This window comes from Athene noctua, chromosome 9, assembly GCF_965140245.1.
Source record: "Athene noctua chromosome 9, bAthNoc1.hap1.1, whole genome shotgun sequence".
Taxonomy (NCBI): Eukaryota; Metazoa; Chordata; class Aves; order Strigiformes; family Strigidae; genus Athene; species Athene noctua.
The window spans coordinates 2,907,024-2,926,126 of record NC_134045.1 but is presented as its reverse complement, the minus strand read 5'-3'; the positions used below and the strand labels follow the sequence as shown (position 1 = coordinate 2,926,126).

The 19,103-nt window shown below is 48.2% G+C and overlaps 1 protein-coding gene across 1 annotated transcript in view; it reads left to right on the top strand.

The window, feature by feature from the left end:
• The window catches only part of LOC141963915 (hydrocephalus-inducing protein homolog), a 109,628-nt gene that overhangs the window by 17,296 nt on the left and 73,229 nt on the right, over positions 1-19,103 (top strand). Inside the window, 4 exon segments of the mRNA XM_074913650.1 lie at positions 5,410-5,534; positions 14,570-14,771; positions 15,272-15,289; positions 17,463-17,634. Coding sequence (XP_074769751.1) covers positions 5,410-5,534; positions 14,570-14,771; positions 15,272-15,289; positions 17,463-17,634 — 517 coding nt within the window.

The following is a 19,103-nucleotide window of genomic DNA, read 5'->3' as shown; positions in this document are numbered from 1 at the left end:
GAAATCGTAGATCAAAGCAATTGGTATTGAGGCCCTGACAAAGGCCAGGAACTTTGTTTTCCAGTGGGTTTGGTCTGGTCCGTGAGACCAAATATTAAGTAGAATGAGCTTTTAGGTGGAGATGAGCAGACACTGGCTTAAAAACTGCACCACAGCCCCAAAGCAGCGTGCTAATGAGGGCACAGGCAAAAGATGCAGCAAGTGTCTGGTGCATGGGTTGGGGGCCTTTTCTTCTAGAGCTTTCTCTCTCCCAGATTTCCTGGAGAGTGCTCCAATCTGTAAGTATCCAGCTTGCAACCTCCTGATCCCGAGTGCCTTCTGAAGTGGTTCCATACCAGTGTCGGCCAAAGACAGCCATGCTCCGGGAGCTGCGAGCACGTGGTGGTCCGGTGGTCCCGAACCAAATGCCTGACATGAGTTGTGTTGTGGACAGCCTGTCCTGCTCCTTCTGGTCTCAGAAGACAGCCCCCGGTTTCCCAGTTGGCTGAATGGGAGAGGGTGATGCAGCTGCAGGGAAACTGGTTCAGTTGGCTGGTAATTCGTGGTGAGTTGCTTGGTCCCGGAGGCCTTGGTGTAGGAGCTGAGGTCAAGAATGCAGCAAAGACCAGCGGTCTGACTTGGTGCACCTGAGCTGCTTCAACTTCTTCTCCAGGAAAACAGGGCTCAAAAGGCCAGTCTTTACTTTTCTCTTGTGAAACATGAGGGTTCAAGAGGAGCTTCCACCAAACCCTGGCAAGGCTATTTAAGCAGGCTTCTAGGATGCTGTTTAAGGAGGCTGCTTCTTTTCCCTGTGGAAACACGTAGGCAGGAACTTGTAAATCACTGCACAGTTTTCCTCTGGGATTTCCAGATCTAGCTGTTGCCACCAAAATAAATACTCAGTAAAATCTCAGTAATCATCTTTTTGCAATGGACTCTCCAACTCTCCTATTGAGTGATACAGCACGTCGAGTCCTCCTTGATACGGATTTTAAGAGTTTCTGAGCTTGAGCAAATATTTCCGCCCAGATTTGCAATAAAGAAATGGGAAGCATTGCAAATGTTTTATTTCAAACTACACACAAAAAAATTCTGAACAACTGGACTGCATGTGTACAGGGATGGGAAGCTGATATGATTTCCCTTGTCAGCTGAGGGCATCTGCCATCTCTTCCATTTCATGATAAACTTTTGAAAGCTGCTTTGAAATTTCAAACAGATGATTTATATCTTTGAATATAAGTAGCATTTTATTCTAATTAAGTTGCCCTGACTTTCATTCAGATTTCTTTTTAAATACTCTTAAAAGAGTATTTAAAAATACATGCTTGCATGTGAGAGGAGGAGGAGGAGGAGGAGGAGGATTAGTGGAGTAGAAGGGAGTGAGAGATCTGTCTAAGCTTATCGATCCATCAAGTGACCTCTGTGTCCTTTATTCTCTATCTAAACAATTTAAACTTGTGTTTTCTGGCCTGAGCATATTCAGGCTCTTGCCCATTCACAAGTCAGCTGCAGATGTCACCATTTCCTAGTCCATCGTGCTGCTCATACCACGTTTCCTCGCAGCTTTTCTCTGGATTTCCTTCTCTGTGGCATCAAGCATAACCTGTCTGCCTTCACCTTCCGTGCATTTTTCAGCCCATCTCCAGTCCTAACCTTTCCCCTCAGCTCTTGCATCTGGTCACTTCATGATGACTTTCCCTGCCTGTTACTCATTTATCTAAAGGCTTTGATGTTTTTTGTTGTGCATTTCCCTCCAGGGAAGAGCTCTTAAGTGAAGCCATGGGGCCAATTCAGCATCCTTCTGCTGTTCCCGTTTGGAGCTCTCCCTTGCCATGGTTTCTACCAGAAGCATGGCCGCATATTTGATCACTTTTCATGGAGGGAGAAAACCACCAAAGCACTCCCTGTTATGCAGTCTGGCTTCGTGCTCTCCTCCCTCTGCGTGTCCATACCCAGCTCTTAGCTGCATAGCATGGTAATAAAAAGTAATAATAGTATAAATAGAGAAAGTCTCTTCCTGTTGTCTCATTGTTAAGGCAGGATAACGAGTTTCTGCTTCATGACATTCACAGAGATAAATGTCATCCCAGTACATCCGAGTTGAAAAGGGTTTCTGGAAGCAGATCTCAGTGCAGCACTGCCTTCTCCTGACATTGCTGACGTTGTGCTGTGCCATGCTATGGGGCTAGAGGGGATCAGTCTGAGATAAGATCCATTTAGGAATGTCCCCACCAAGCTCTGAAGGTTCAGGAAATTATCCTGCGAGGCACAGTGCCTCGAGCCCCCTTGTATCCCTCCCTGTAGTACCCATATGCTACATGGAGGCGTGAGACTGGCGAGTTCCCATAGGACGTGCAAAGACCATCCAAGGACATGAAAATTGAGCCTAGGTGCAGTGAAAGAGGGAAATACAGACCTTGCGTGATGCTGACAGGATTTTTTAGCACAGAGATGGAGTCTTGGATGCTTTGACTGTAGCAGGCTGGGTTTACTGGAAAAGATATATTGCTTGAGTTTGGTTGTTATACCGTTACTATAAAATAATATATGCCAAGATGAAACTACCTTTTTTTTTTTTTTTTTTTTTTTTTTTCCCCTGCAATAGATCTTAGTAGACAGAAGAGGCAATTCAATCACCAGTAATTTTACTGTCTTCCTTGGGTTTGGAGGTAGCTTGTAATGAAATCTATTTTCCCAAACTCAAATGATTTTATAAGGCCCCAGTAGACCAAAGAAAGGTTGGCTGCAGGAGATAAACATGCCATGGCACTTGAAGTATATTGCGGCCTCCTTGCACACTGCATGTGCCAAAGGTGTGGTTCAGGAGAACAGGCAGCATGGTAGTTTGAGAGCCTGGGCCACAGAACTGCCAGCTTTATTCACTTGTCAGTCGTATTTCTCAGTTCTGTCAGGAGTATTTGGCCTTTGGTATCATCACGGGATGCCCAGCTGTCAAGATGGGGAGCTGTTGCCTGGTGAAAGTAAGCAAGATGTAAATGCCAAAATATATCATGATGAAATTGCTTACGAATCTAGTGTTGCTTTCTTTCTGAAGGGCAATAACAGGCAAGATCTCGGCAAGTACTGATGGACAGGTCTCTCCTAAGTTGGTGTGGCTAGATATGTTTACACAAGCTGCATAAGGGACTGCAAGGTGCCATTGGGAGATCTGGACATGTGAAAGTCTAGATGTCGTACAACAAAGCAAACCTACAAATGGACATAGTTACAAAGCATGTCAGAAGAAAACGAGCTATTAAAAAGCCTCCAAACCTTATCTTTTCTGTCTTTCAGGAGCAGTGGTGATTCATTAAAAGGGTAGATCTAACAGGATGCAAATTATCCCAAAGAACAGCTCACATTTAATGGGTAAAAAGCCAATGTCTATCCCGCTAGTGCCATCTCTCAGCAGTGGTTTTCATTTGGCTGTGACAGTGTGTCAGGGATGTCTCCTTAGCATCTCATCTGTAGGCTGCAGACAACAGCTTAGTGATGGTGACTGAAATTCAGGGGAGTTAAGTTAAACCATGGAGCTTGCATCTTTGGGTCTTGGAGAACCAGGTCCATGTGAGGGGTAATGAGCTCCCACTACAGCAGGAAGAGTTGTCTCATGGGTACGGCGTGGGGTAGGATGTAGGACAGGCAGTATCTGATTTGTGCTCCATTTCTCAGCCCTGAGAACCGAGTCCTGAACTTGGCTGGATCCTCCTTTCACAATTTGAAAAGATGGAGGTATTTTCGGGAGGGTTATTCCCATCCATCTGAGGGCAGGAGTATGTAGACATGGGGAAGGAGCAGGAAGGTGATAGGATGGGAGGTAGTGCTGAAGTGTTGCCCAGGATCCCCCTTAACTGGCAGCTTTTCTGTTCTGGCAACATTTCTGAAAGGAAAACAAAAAACAAAACCAAAAAAACTCCAAAATCTCTGCCTTTCCCACACCAGGCAATGATCCCACCCAAGCCCTGGCAGAGACCTGCAGCAGTCCTGTCAGTGACCATCAGTGCGGGTGCAGGACCGTGTAGAACAGCCCAGTTCTGAGGCTGGTGGTGCCTTGTCTTTCCTCCTCTCTCCAGAGTCTCAGGCCCAGCACACAAACATTGCAGGCCCCGTGCTTCGGTGGCAATGCTCCCATGGTTGTAATGGGAGCAGGTCAGGCCCCTAATTGCAGTGACATCTCCTTAATGAGCAGAAACTCTAGCAATTTCATCAGCTGTCACTACTTACATGAACAAAGTTCAGCTTGCGCATGGCTCCAGTTGTTCTCAGTATTTTTGTGTGTGTTGCATTCTCTAATCATGGTAAAACTCTCCAGAGCATGTTTTTAAGGTGACAAATTGACCACCAGCAAAGCACTAAAAGCAATAACTTCGTTTTCTAAGTGGGGCTGTAGAAGAGCCATGAAGCCCAGCTGCAGAAGCGTGTTACACCTGGCTTGTCCCTTTGCATTAAAGCACTGAGTTTTGTGTCTGTCAGCCAAGAGCCGTTTACCTGGTGACAAATCATAATTGCTCATATTAAATCCAAAGTACCCCAACACATTTTCATAATTCTTTCCAGTGCATTGCACAGAACTTGCCTGGTGGGCCAAGCAAACAGTTACCGAGCTTGGATGACAACCCAGAGTCCCAGATTGCAGTGCTTGTGAATACACAGAAAAACCCCTGTTAAACCCGCCTTGATGTGCTCCTGGTAATGGCACTTCATGTAGCCGGGGGTTTAACGGTTCAGGCTGTACAAGGGATCCTCCTGCCGTGTCTTGTTTCCACGTCCTTGTATCGCTCTAATCTGCGTTTGCACTTATTCAGCTTTTTCTGATTGTTCCTTTTCTTAGAGCAGCTTTCACTGTAATGCTGACGAAATGCACCCTTTCTTAGGCTAAACTAGGATGTTTTCAAGGTAAAAAAATGAATTCTGCAAATTAAATCATATTTATTCTCTGGTCTTCAGAAAGACACTTATTCTCCCTCCTGTCTGATTGCTAGGCTGCAGTCTCACTGGGACAGGTAGTGCCCTGACATTTGCATCTCCTGAGGTGGAGTTTATAGGTGGCAGGAAAAGAGAGATTCCTGCGGAAGTCAGTGTCAGGTTGTGCAGGCAGATCGCTCTCACCCTCTCTGTGCTCCTCAGAACCCATCCTCTGGCTGTATTGCCAGCAGTCGGACTCCTGAGCCTCCCTGCAGAGATGGGGATGCAGAGTATGGGGGAGGTGAGGTCGTTTGACACCACAGGATGTTCGGAGAGCCGAATCTCTTCAGAAGTGAGAGTCTGTAGCGCCATTTCTGATCCTCTATGTTCTGTTTTTTCTGCTAGCTGTGGTTTGTTTGCTTCCTGCTTGCCCAATGAGCTGAAGTGGAGTAGGCTGCAAAAGGAGTATAGTCCCCGGATCGCCCACAGTAGCCCTGATGTGTCTCTTTCTCTGCGTTGCAGCCCCTTCTCTGTGGATCCCTCCATCGGGACTCTTGGGATTGGTGATGCTGTGCAAGTGACAGTGGAGTTTCACCCGCTGAAGACCGGGGATCATTCCGGTTCCCTGGTAGTTCACTATGACACAGGTAAGTGCTGGGCACTGCGTGGTGCACGCTCTCTGCATCCTTCAGAACAGAGCCCCTTCTAGGCAGAATAACGTTAAACTTGCTTTGCAAACTACTTCTAAAAGTTTTTCTTTCAAAACCTCTGCACGTCTCAGTGCTTAGAAGGGAGCAGTTAAAGGGCAAAGGCTGAGCCTGTTCTGTGTGTCCTGTGTGGCTGTGTGCTGGTCCATCCCTGCTGTCAGCACGGTGTTCTCCCCCCAGCACGCCCCATGACAGTCATCTACCATCATTGCCCGATGTCGCAGCCACCTTAATTCCCTCTCCAGGTGTACCTTCCCTGTCCTTTACCTCGGGGAAAAAGTGACAAATAGTGTCACTTTAAGAGTAGGTGGGAAAAACTCAAGAAAAGGTGTGATGTTAAAAGGCTTCTGTCTGCCTTGGTTCAGCAGAGGTATCTCGTGATGCTGATCAAGACACTTCTTCAGTTGCCTGAACGCATTTGGTGTGCATTTTCTCTTGCCTGAAAGAGAGGTTTGTTTTGTCCCTGTTCCTGAACTTCATTCCTGGGAAGTGTCATGTCCTCACCTAGGTGCGACTGCGATGCTTTAGCCCAGCAATGAGCGTTTTATTGTCTTGAGTTTGTAGAAGTTCTGTAAATTCTCTTATATCTTCCAAATGCTCTTTGCAGCCTTCTGAGTTATCACAGCTTTGTTTAATATTTTTCAGTCAATGACACATTCACAGAAAATTTATGCTCAGAGAAGCTCGTTGGTTTGGGTAACACTTTCTTGACAGAACAACTGACATTTCAGAGAACGACAAAAGGTGCCTCATTTGTATGCGTTTAGGGAACCTATAGGATAAACTTCAGAGGGATAGATCTTTTCCTGGGTTGGATGAGGGCTAACAGGGCGGTGGGGTTTATACCATGTGAAATGGAAAGTGCAATTGAAGAATCCAGGGCCGGGATCTTCACAGCTTGCTTGGAAAACCTGAGCCTTGTTCTTAACACCTGATCCCTCCATGGGTAATCTTTGCCAAAGTGCTTTTCATGGACAGGCCACAGGGACCAAACTATCTGCTGGCTCTGGGGTGGGCAACCTCCCCGTAACGTGGTGCAGCTGCCTGGGAGATGAAGGCAGGATTTGTTCCTGCCTGTCAATACGGCACTGCAGTTATTTTTTAATAAACCACAGACTGAGAAGGAGAGCAAGGAATAATTAAGGGATTATTTCTCACACTTTGCAGCATACAAAGAAGTAAAAGGCTGCTGAGATTAATTGCTGAAGTGAAACCAAAGCATTTAATCAATCAGTCTTAAAAGCCGCTTGTTTTAGGCGTAGTGCAGAGCACCAGACCGTGTTACCCAGCCTGGCGGGGAGAGCCCTGGCTGCTTTGTCCTGCGCTGTCAGACTCCCTGCGACTCGCATACAAAAAGCAGCTGGGCTGCTCTTTCAGAGCTGCCAACAGACTGTTTCTTATGAAGCGGAGGCACTAAGAGCAAAATATCAGTGTAGGGTGTTGGGAGGCGTTTTCCTTGCTTTACTCTGTGTCTGTATTGACTTGCTCACAAGTGGCAGTAGTTCTCAGTGAATCCCACTGGTTTTAGTGTGACTGATGCAGGATCAGGTGCGTGTTGCCTGGCTTTAATTTTAATTCAAATCTGTCCCTAGCATTGCTTAAGGAGACACGAAGCTCTTCCCTTTGCCTGCTATTTGGCTGATTAGAATTGTGCCTCCTTTACACTGTCCTGGTTAGGAGTGCAGGTGCTGTCCCCTGGACAGGCTGTCCGCGTGGTGGTAATTGTGTTGCTACAAACTTTACAGGTGACTGTGAAGAAAATGTCTTTGCTGCTAAGAGCATAATGATTTACAGTGAAAATTTGATCTTCACTGCTTTACATGTCCCAACTCCTCCATTTCCCCCATGTACATGGGTCTGGGTGTGAAAAAGCCCAGCTCATACTCCATCTGGGAATGTAAACGTGTTGGGATGCTGAATCCTTTTCCTTGGCTGAGCAGGCTTACTTCAGTAATGAGGCCACCCATGCAGGGGCTTGGCGGTGTGTTAGTGGTCCCTGTACACATGCAGGACACTCATGAAATCCCAGCCCTGGCTGTTTATTGCTGTTTGAGGCTGAACAAGTAATGGTAGCGTGGACGTGCCAGCACCTCTGAACATCTCAGCTACCACGAGGATAAAGCATCTGAGAAAACACTGCCTTGTTGTGATAGTCATCTGTGGTTTGGCCTTGGAGAAAGCAACTACCTTTGCAGAGCTCTGTTCTCTTTCCTCTAAGAACCCCCTTTCGACCAAGGGTCTTGTCATCTGTCTTGCAAGGCTGGCATTGCAGTCACTGAGTTCTAGGAACTCGTTTGAAAGTGAAATGAAAATCCTATTGATTTAGTCTGTAGACCAAGTCTTTTCCTTCCTCTTTTTTCTCCTTTGTAAATTCACTGATGCATGTGGACAGGCAGCAGGGTTTAACTGAGGTTTAGCCCTTGTTGTGCTGCATTTTCTGTTCCTGAGATCACTCAGACAAGTTGCTGAGTGTTCTCAATTTGAACTGACTTCAGCCGAAATGGAGGAGGCTCAGTACTTGCCTGAGCAAACTCCCTACCTCGGTACATACTTGACTCGTCCCTGTATTGTGCAGGATACCAGGGTGGGAATACTAAAACCATTTTCTGGCTTTAATCTTAGTCTTGTGCCAGTGTTTACAGGGGCTCTGGTGCTTCTGTGAGTAGCGTTAAGCTACTGTTGAGCTAAATTCATGGCAACAGACCGTGAGCTTCTGACGCCCACCGCTGTGTGCCACTGCCACTCCAGTCTGCAGCTGTTCATCTTCATGCACTTCTCCGTTCCTTCCACACCAGGAAGATTTACGGTAGCTGCTTACAGGTGCTAAGAGGTGGGGAAATCTTCCGCTTCCTAAGCAACAGCCCCTTTTGAATCCAAAGCTTCCCTGTAGTGCACTAACTGCTGTAATTCTTTTTTATTTTGTGTTTAGTGCTGGCAGATGGTTAGAAACTGACATTATTCTGTGAGTTTTTAAAGAAGATCTTGTTTCCCGTGTTAGATCCTAAGGTGTAAGCCAGACTGATGCTGTACAAGAGGCTTCTCTAGATTTTCCTTGGGCTATGAGGCATTAAAAAACTTTGCAAGGGGATTTTTCTTTCCGCCTGTCGTAGGTGGTGAGTGCATGTTGTGCTTTTTTTTCCTTCTCTTGTGAGAATTCCCAGCAGTATGGCTGGTTTCTGTCAGACTTTTATGTTCTCGTACATCTGCTTCAAAGTGAGTGGAGGGAGTCGTGTATTGTAGGCAAAAAAGGTGTAAATAGGAGTTTGTGCAATTATATGTTGACTTTGCATCTTAACAGTAGCAGCACTGCAACAGACCGAGGGTTGGTAACTAATACTTTATACAGCCGATTGGTTATATGCTCTTATAGTTCAAATCACTTAGATTGATGGGTGAGTCTAGTTGGTCTCCAGAGTGTTTGTCTCTATCAAAACAGGTAATAGGTAACAACTGTTTCCTGTCTTTGTTTCCCCTTTCCTAGAGCTGCTTGTAATAATGAATTTTTCTCATGCTGTTTTTGGTAAGGTTGTTCTGCTCCTTGCAGAGTATGGCCCCTCTCCAGGGCCTTGTGTTTCAGGAGAGCTGATTTGTCACTTTGAGGGTAGATGAAGGGGAATGAAGTTTGTGCTTCATTTGCTTGAGGTTTCTTTGCACAGCTTTGTAGCTCCACAACTACATAACACCCCTCTGAAGAAAACCCCTGCTCCAGCAACCCATGGAGCTGACTGCGTGAGCACAGACTAGGATGTATGTACTAGGAGGGTGGCTTGGAAGTTAGAAATCTCCTTCTGGCTGTTTTGTTCATCCTCAGGCATGCACAGAAACAGACATCTGCGTGACGCTGCATCCCCCATTTTTAGCACGTGAAAGATTTCTGGAAGAATGTGGTTTTCATCTCTCTGCAGGTCATCCTTGACCACAGCTTGTCTACTCTTATCATCAGTGGAAATCACTGACGTGTTCTAAGTGTCATTACCGGTGGAGGTGTTTCAGGACAGAACTGAACATTCATTAGCCTCCTTTCCTTGTGGATCGATCAGCATCTGCTGAGAAGCAGAAGCACAGCTTGAAGGGTGACTGATTTATTAGGTGGTCTATTGAGCATGTCTTTGCCAGGCAATCAGAATGAAAGTTCCTGCACCATTTTCCCCATGGCCAAAAGCAATGTTTCAGCCAGTCGGGTACCCCAGCGTGTCGTTACTGTGGTAGCAATAACGATTAAAAATAGCCCGCGGCATCCTGGGTACGCGGCAGTGGTCTTCCATCCTCTGACGGTTTCATTATTTTTTTCAAAACATTCTGCAAAGCTCCTTCGTGCTGGGCAGGACAAAGCCTCCGTGCTGGCTTCTGGATATTCCTGTGCCGGAGTATTTCATCCTGGAACCAGGCAAACAGTTCTTGCTAAGCACAGTGCAGAGGGGTGCTGGGGAATGCGGTGGGTGCTCGGTCACAGAAGGATGCACAGCGGGAGCCTGACTGCAGGGAGATGGCTCAGCGTGCAGGAGAGCTGTCTGAAGAGCCTGCAGCCTGTCCTGTGGAGCACTGCTGCCTGGTCACTGCTTTCCACCTCCCTTTTCATCCCCATCTGTTGTCTTATGGCTCCTTGCAGGGCCTCTGGGGTAGAGACCCTCTGCTTTCACTGTGCTGCGTGGGCTCAGTGGGTGCTTTGCTGAGGCCGGGGCCACACTGGGGACTCTGGCCGTTACAGCAACAACTGTGGGCACGGTCATGAGGAGGATGCTCTGAGCTTTGTTGTAGCCTGGGAGTGGTTCTTTAGAGACACCTGTGTTGCCAGCAGCAGTTATTTAGTGGTGAGGTTTATAAAGGAGGTCTGGAGTAAATAACGTGATGGTTTAATGACGTCTGAAGGCAGCTCCTGAACACCGCCGCAGAGAAGCACTTGCAAATGACTGTCGCTGCTCCATGCTTTGCTCTGGGGCTGGAGATACAGGCGTGGGGACGGACAGACGCCTTTCTCAGGCCGGCGGAGAATCGGCGCATCCTGTAGGTGAAGCCATCAGCTTCCCAAGAGCGAAACAGCTCAGAGGAGCGCTCCTGACTCTGATCTGGTGGTAGCTCTGTGGGAGACGCAGCAAAAAGCACGTGGTGGGGCGGCTGGATCAGGCTGTAGGTGACTTCTCCAGCTTTCCAGAGATCGCTCGGCCTGGTGAGGTGACTCGCTTCTCCGGCAGTGAAGTGGTAACGGAGACCTCTGCACGCTGCTTGAAAAACAAGAATATGCCGGCAGTGGAGGCAGCTGGGTATGATAGCAGGAGCAAAAGAATGACTTCTCATAGGTCGATATGGGGGTACAGTCACATCCTTTTGAGTGAAGAGCTCTCCTTTCATTGCTTGCTTGTATTTTCGGTGAAAAAGCAGCAGCAGGAAGGCACTGTCTTCTGACAGACTGGGCAAATGAAATTACACTTGCTTTCCATGCTACCTAAATATTCCAAATGTGACTGTCATTCACTTCTAAAAGATTTACAATCCAAATTCAGAGAGAGAATCTCAGAGAGAAACCCAGGGATAGAGGAAGAATATGTCGTGGTGAAGACAAAATGCATCAGGGTGCTGTTTTGTTTCTCTTCAGTCTAATCGACCTGGCTACCAGCTTCCTAATGTTTAGAGCAGTAATCAATGAAGGAAAGTACCAGCTCTTGGATACTAGGAATGTGTTCTTCATCAAACCTGAAATTTGTTTCGAAATCTTGTTCAAGGGCTTGCTCATCTATCCTTTCTGTTTAAGATCAGTTTGTACTGCTCTGAAAATTACTCCCTCTTGTACCAGGATGCTTGTGTAGTATTAGAAGAATTAAGAAAGATGCTTTAGCTCTTCTGTAAATTCTCTCTTTGTCTGTTTTCCTGCAGAACAGGAGTCCCACAGATTTCTCACTTAAAGATAGTGAAAAGTTATCGTGGTGTGCTGATACCTGTGTCTGTAGCCATGTGGATGGATGCTGGGATAAAACACAGAGGTGTTTCTGCTGTGTCAAAGAGCACCACTCAGGAGTGCACAACCCGAAGCATCTGCTCTGCTGCTCTGTAAAAAGTCTAGCGTTTAATTTCAAGTTCAGGCATTGCTTTGTTCAGGTTGCAGAGTGAAAGCTGTGTCCTGCCACCTGTAGGAAATGTATCAGAAGCATGTAAGAATGAGAGAGTTGACAGTCTGCAATAAGATCACGTTGTGTAAATAATGATAGGGCAGACACATCTAGATTCAGTAGATGCGCTTTCATGGCAGCCAAGCATCCCAAACCACACACCATGGACACTGCCCTGCCAAGTGAAATGCCTAGTGCTATGTCGCTGTTACAGTACAGAGGCGTTTATTGAAAAACAGCCAAGAGTCTTAAATGAAACGTCACATCTGATTTGACACCCAAGACATGAAGCCTGCAGCCGCCCGTGGCCGACCCTGGCCGGTCCGCTCTCCGTGTCAGCTCATGGGCCTGGCAGACAGATCCGTGGCTTCCTCCTGACTCGCTGGCAGCTGTGCGCACTCTCCTGGACCCGGCGATTTGTGGGTGTCTGTATTCAGCACGATGCCAAATGCTCTCTGTGGTAGAAGGTGCTCCGGCAAACCCTCCAGCCTTCAGAAGAGTCCTCGGTGCCTGCAGCCGGGAGCGCAAGGGTGACTGCATCCCCAGCAACTCCCCGCGAGAGCAGCAGTAGGGGATGTTTAGCAAATTGTGTAGAAACAGGCAGTGCGTATGCTTTCTCCCTCGCAGGCTCTGGAGTTAGCATTTTTCTGTGCTGGAGGCTTTATTCTCATCTCTGTTGAATAGCTTCTGATGCCTTTATCTTCTAAGAATTTGTCCGGTTTCTCCCTGGATTTGCAGCTGTTAGCCTCTACAGCCTCCTGTGGCAGTGTGTTCCAAAGGAAGGAATACTCCCTGGAAAAGGACTGCCACTTTTGTGTAATTTCTGTCTAATAACATTATTTCAGGCCCTCAGGTTCCTGTTTTATGACAAATAGTGACAATTTTTTCCTTATTCACGTTTCCCAGGCCATCCATGCTTTTACAAACCTCTCCCATCTATTGCCCATATGATTTCTAGGATGAGGAGTCATAGTCAATCTTCTTATAAAAGCTGCTTCATACTTTAAATTGTTCTTTCTGTCCTTCTCTATTTAGCTTGAGATGCTTCAGCTTTTTTTTTTGAGATCAGAACTATACCCAGTATTTCGAGATGCACGTGGCCATGGGTTTAGGCAGGGAGACGATGATAATTTTCATGGTGTTTATTTTGCAGTAGTTTGTCATCTTGATCGTTGTAGAGCGCTGGCTCGTGTTTCCATAAACCCAAGCTCGAGGCACTGTGCATGTCTCCCATTTCTTGGCTCCTGGCTCCTTTGCTTGCCAATATATGCCAAGGATTCAGTGGAGGGAGAGGCAGTGCTCATAAAGCATACCCGCCTCTGTAACTCTCCTGAACATCAGTCATTTCTGTATGCCAAGCTGTCCATTATAGAAAGCAGATTGTCAAGTCACTGTAAACATTGCTGCTGTCCTTGCAGCATAACTCTCATCTCTGACCACAAATCCCTACCACTCCATACTCCCTTAAGAGCGGAGAAATTGAGGCTATACAGGCATGAAGGCTGGGTTCTCTGTGTGTGGAGATGAGTGAATGACTCTGGAGAACTAGTGTTTTAAGGGTGAGTCAATCCCCAGTGCCCCCCCAAAAGAGGGGGCTCCTTTTTTTTTTTTTTTTTTTTCCCTGGAATGAGTGTGATTCTGCTGTGTTGTGTCTGGCTTAGGATTTCAGGAGTGCACCCAGCACACATCCAGCGCTCTCCCTGTGTTGTTGCACGGTAGCGCTTTAAAGGCAGGTCCGTTGGCTGGCTGCCTTGCTGTGACCTGTGCAGGGAGGAGGAGGCTCTGCCTTTGCAGAGGGATGCTCTCCAGGCTACGGCCAGGCTGCTGCACTTGTCCGTTGGGGCTGGCTCTGAGGCTTTAAGCACCACTCCACAGAAATGCCGTTTCTGGAGAGCATGTCTGATGTTTGCTGTTTGAGTCTCACCTGGGAAACACTTGCCTGCAAGAGGAAGAGTGAGCTTGGTACAGAAGTTTGATCTCAGTTGACTGCCAGGAGTTACTTGGCTGGGAAGAAGGAAGGTTTGAAAACTCTGGAAAGGAGGGAGCCTTTGGTGGGAGTCTGTTTGGGAGGGTGACGTGCTGGCAGGTCCTCCAGCAAGGCCCCAGTCGTTGGTCAGTTGATGTGCACAGCCAGGGACACTCTCCTCTTCAGCGGGCTCTGAGGTGGCAAGCAAAGATGCCCTCGCTCTGGTCGTTGAACGGCTTGGGAAGACGCAGCGTAGACTTGCAGACTCGGGCATAAGCAGCAGGGTCCCGGCTGAGGAAATGGGCTTGCAGGGCTGTAATGGGCAGGTCGGGGTGGGCCGTGCCCCACCAGTCTCGTCTTGACACGTGTTCACAAACCCACAGCAAGTGAGGGCGCTGCTTCTGCAACACAGTGAAGCTCTCTTCTGTGTCCCATCCTGCCCTGGGCTGTCACTTGTTCCTCTGAACCTCCCTTTCCTGCCTGCGTGCCCCCAGGCATCTTTGGGTGTCAGCAACAAGGGATCAGGAGAGACACAACGCTGGGCAAGCCCTGACTGAGGTGGGACTCCTCGGAGTCACCTGAACGACTTGGATGCAGAATTCTCTATGACTCGAGTGGGATGGCAACCCAAAGGCCACCTGGGCACATCGGAAAAATCTCACTGTAAATACTGTCACCTTGGGGATAGATCTCTACAAATGCACCCAGAAATAAGGTGCTGATGGTGGTGCCATCCTCATTCTGTACACGGGTAGCTGTCAGGATGTGATGAATGTGCTGATCTGTGGAACTGCCAATACAGCTAAAAGCTGTAAGAGTTTCTTCTGTTACTGGTGGTTTGCTTTGTTCCTTGTACTTCCATCAGCAAGTGAGATGAGCAAAGACTCCCCTGTGCTTTTTTCCAGGTGAAGATATTCACACGAGCCTCTCTGGAGCAGCTGTAGATGTCAACATCGGTCTGGCCAGGAGCTCCCTGACAGTTGAGAAGACTTACCTCACACTGTCAAACCACAGATCTGTAGTCATTCACAATCGGAGTGAAATCAAGGTTCACTTCCAGTGGAAGGCTTTTTCAACTCAGGAAGAGGAGGATCATCAGAGGCTGAGGTTCGTTTGAAAGATTCATTTCAGTAAGATACACTGCCCAAGGGTAAAACTAACATGTGGCCTCAAGAGGTGTGGTGCATTGAATGGTTTAGGACAAGTAAACCATGTATGGCATCAGGTTAGGTGTCCCTGGGCTTTAGGGTAATGGAGCTCAGTGCCTCGCATTCCAGCTCCATCCATAGTCCAGCTGAGGATGGCGTTTTGTGGAGGAAAGGTTGATTGCAGTGACTGGATTCCCTCAGAGAGCAAATTTGCATTTTAGGGAGCCCCAAACCACTGATATCCAGAGACCCCTGGGTTATGGGGGGTCCATGAGGCTGAGGAAAGTGTCAGCACTCGTTCCCTGGGACTGCACTGAGTAGCAGCACTTAACATAGCTGCAGGTAGCATAACTGTTGTGATATTCACTGCAGCTTCTTCCACTCCAGCTTTGATAAGGTGGCAGGCTCCTTCTCCAGGAATGTGCAGGGTCAGGTGCTGTGTTGGCCGAGCAAGTTGAGGCTGTCCTGCTGTAGGATGTTGAATTGCCTTGCACTGTCCCGGTTTCCAGCACAACGAGGTATTTCTACCCTTCCTCAGAGACTGGGGAGATTTTGGAGGTGAAGGGTTCCGCAGGGAAGGCAGGGCAGCACGGGACAGAGCGCGTTTGGGCTGCAGCAGCCTGTGTCTTCATGGTGCTGAGAGATGGGGCAGGTTCTTCCAAGGGTGTCTGTGGTGAAGCTTTGACATTCCCCTTTCAGGCAGCAGAGACACACTTATAGCCCGGGGGGATGAACTGGAAATGACACTTACAAGTTTGGGTGATTAAGGGAATCCTTGTGGGACTTTCCAGACTTGCATGGATGTAGGTGTATAGGAGTTAGCTCACAGCTAATCAGGAAAGTGCCTTAAACTGGAGCACTTTTTAAAGGCTTCTGAGCCAATAAAGTTCAACATAATTAGGTCAGAAATGCCTTGAAGGCCAAAACTAGTTTTCCACTGTTCTCTATTTTTAATTACACAGTGTGTGACTTCCATGCAAGCTCAATGTGTTAAAAGAAAACCTCATTGCCTTCTCTGGGCCCTTGCCTGGACCCTTCCTTTACCGCTCTCTCCTCACCTGCCTGTCTCAGATTGGACCCTGAGTGATCCTCTTTCCCCTCAGAAGCAACCAGGCTTCCCCACAGTTCACTTCAACCTGATTAATTTCCAATTACATTTGATCTCATGCCGGTTTATGTCCTGAGTCTGACCAGGACGTTCTGTTCTTCCTCCTTGCAATCCCAGGGATGGTCATAGCTCCAAGGCCACTGTCCTGCTGCCAGAGAAGCCTTAGAGATCTCAGAGCAGAGAGGACTTTTTCCATGAGAGGAGGCAGTGCAGGACCCTGCTCTGGGCTGTGACCCCAGAAGACCTGGATCCTTAGGTGGTGTATCCAGGGGTTTGCTGTGTGTCCCTCCTGCAGGACTTTCTGGGATGTAATGGTGGAATTATTGTCCGCTGATGGAGGCTGAGTTGGGGGTTGCTCATCGGTGGCGGGAAGCCCTCCTCACGCGCAGGGCTGTAGGTCAGCCGTGGAGAAACATTCCCCACTGCACTCCAGGGGGGGCGAGCCAAAGCAAGTACTTTTGGTGCTGGTGCCAGCCTTTGCCCCAGGCTCTGTCTGTGTACAGCTGGTAACATCCGTGAGCGTATTTCCGTTGGAACTGTATTTGAATTTAGCTGGGTGATGATTGCTATCCTGGTTTTACTACATTGCCTCGATCTGCTGCTACACATGGAGCCTTCCACTCATCCCCCCAGAGTTGTCACCTGCTGGTTCTTCATGGCCGGGGACTGGAGTGTGCAGAGGGGACAGCGATGTGCCAGCTAGGAAGCAACTTCTCTGTAGCAGTGCTCCCTTATCTCTTGGTTGTGATCTTTAAACTCTAGAATGATTTCTGCTACAGCTGCCAAGTAAGGGAGAGATGAACTGCATCAAAGCCCTACAGAGATGGCCAAAAAGAGGAAAAAGATAAGGTGGTTCAAGGCCAGACGTAAGGGTTTGGATTCAGAGATGCTGGTCCAGACTTCTTTAGTGGGTGATGCCAGGAAAAGTGCCTTCCCCTCTCAGGGCCTCTGTTTCCATGCACATATAGACATTGGTCTCACCGAAGTGATGCAATGCCTGAATTCATTGGTTTGCTTTTACAGTGCTCTGGGATCCTCTGGTGAGGAGTGGTATAGGGCACAGAGAGCACATTTAGCTTGCTTACCCCTGCAGGTCCAAAGGGGAAGGAAAAAGGAGTGATGCCAGTGGCCTGCAGCTGAAACCCAGCTGCGTCTGCCCCTTGCCAGGGAAGCCCTGCAGTGGGTGCTCCTTCATCTTGATCTGGCTCCCCCAGGCAGCTCTGTGGTAGGAAAAGCCAGTTGGGGTGGTCGGTGGATTCTCCATCAGTTGTGGCAGAGGCTTTGAGCCAGGAGGCTCTCGAGGGCTGCTGGCTTTCAGAAACCTCTTCTGAGCTTGTAAGCGTGGAGTAAACCTGCGTGCCGTGGTGGCGGCCAGCAAGTGATAATCTGACCCGTGGGGCACCCCGTGGCTTGGGGTCAGCCCCTCGCTGAGCTGCCGCTGATCCTCCCCGAGCGCTTTGCTGCCCCTGCGCTCACACGAGTCTCTGCAAATATGTTGCTCATTAAATGATCTGCTTGGTTTGTCTCTCCCCGTGGCTGCAGGCTGCAGAGGCGGAAAGAGGTCAAGATGGATCGTTGTCTGAGGGAGTGCAGGGTGGACTCTGCTCTTGGAGAACGCCTTCCCCTTCTCTCCCGCCCCTTCCATAACCAGCGGGCAAAGGTGCAAGGAGACTCCATGCTTTTCTCCGACGATGTGTTCAGCCTTGAGCCAATGGTAAGTGATAGCTGAGAACCTCCCTTCCTTCTCCTCCCTGGCTGAGGTCACTTGGCAGGTCCCTGTGTCAGCTGGCTTGATGGGCCAAGAGATAACACCAGGTTTCTAGGGAGGCTGCGAGAGCTTGTTGGAAAAAGCATCTCTGTGGGCTCCTGGCAGAGCGAGAGGCTGCCTAAAGCTGAGCTCTGCTGCAAGGGCTATAAATTAAGGGCGCTTGGTAAGTGTCCTTACACTGTTGAGAGCTATCGATAACGATGAGTAAGGGCACAGCTTACACATAGTGTGTGGGGATTAACAAAGGACATTAGAGCGCTCTCAGTTCACATATTGACCTGAGGAATGAAATGGTCCTCTGTGGAAAGGAGGCCAAGTTCAACCCAAGTGTGATCACAGACATACCAATCTCTTCATATAACCTGGATGGATACCACGGCTCAATCTCCCTTCCAGTGTCATCTGTGAGCCTGGACACAAGGCTGGCAGGTTTAAACGGACTTCCTGAGTTTCATGGCGCATAGGTACAGACTTTTTATTGCCTCTTCTGTTTATGCAAGCAAAACCCCATATCCTGCAATCGGCCAGATCCCTGGTTCTGAGTATTTGCGTGGTCTGAGATGAAGAATGCCCACTGTCCGAGCAATGTAAAATCCCTTTTCGTCTTGGAGTAAATCCTAGGATAATCTCAACCTCTTCTTCCTTTTAAAATAGGTGAAACTAATTTTTTTTTTTTTTTTTTTTTCAAGGAAGGGGATCATCTCCTCTTCTTAGTTGTTCCTATATCCCATATAAGGCTGAGAGCCACCAATGTTGGCACAGCGGCAGTTTCACACCACCGTAGCTGACAGCAGCATGATGTGACCAAGAGATTGTGTCGGAGCAGTGGGAATGTTGTAGAGAGAGGGAGCTGATCAGCTGAGCATTAAGACCAGCCTGTGGTGTGTCAGAGCTGATTTTGGAGTGTGCCTCAGGGCTCCTGCTGCTTTACAGTCAGACTGTCTCTACAAGTAGCTTAACCTGCTCTTAAGCTCCTGAATGCTTTGAGGTGAGGTCCAGAAGTCTGGCTGCCCACAGCGCCGAGTCCTGGCGCTCCATGTAGTGACATAGGGACATAAAGTGTAGCCTGGCCTCAAGTCTCGAGGGGAAACCTTTCCTGAATGGAATGTTACACAGGTTGCTCTAGGACTGACTATAAGTGGGCTACCACATGAGTCTCTCCCCTTCTGTTTTGTCCAGCATTATCAACCTTTTGATTTCCATGAATCCCATTATTGATGGAACAATCAATTTCACATTCACTTTTGCTCATGCCTGTCTTTCCCCCTGGCATATGGGTGTCTTTACATCAAATGGTAGTAAGCATTTTCTACTTTTATTAAATGTAGAATCTAAAACTCCACTGCTGCTGGCTTCCACAACCTTCTTTGCGGTGACAGCCCTGTAACTTTTAGCCTGGACAGACACCCTTCGTG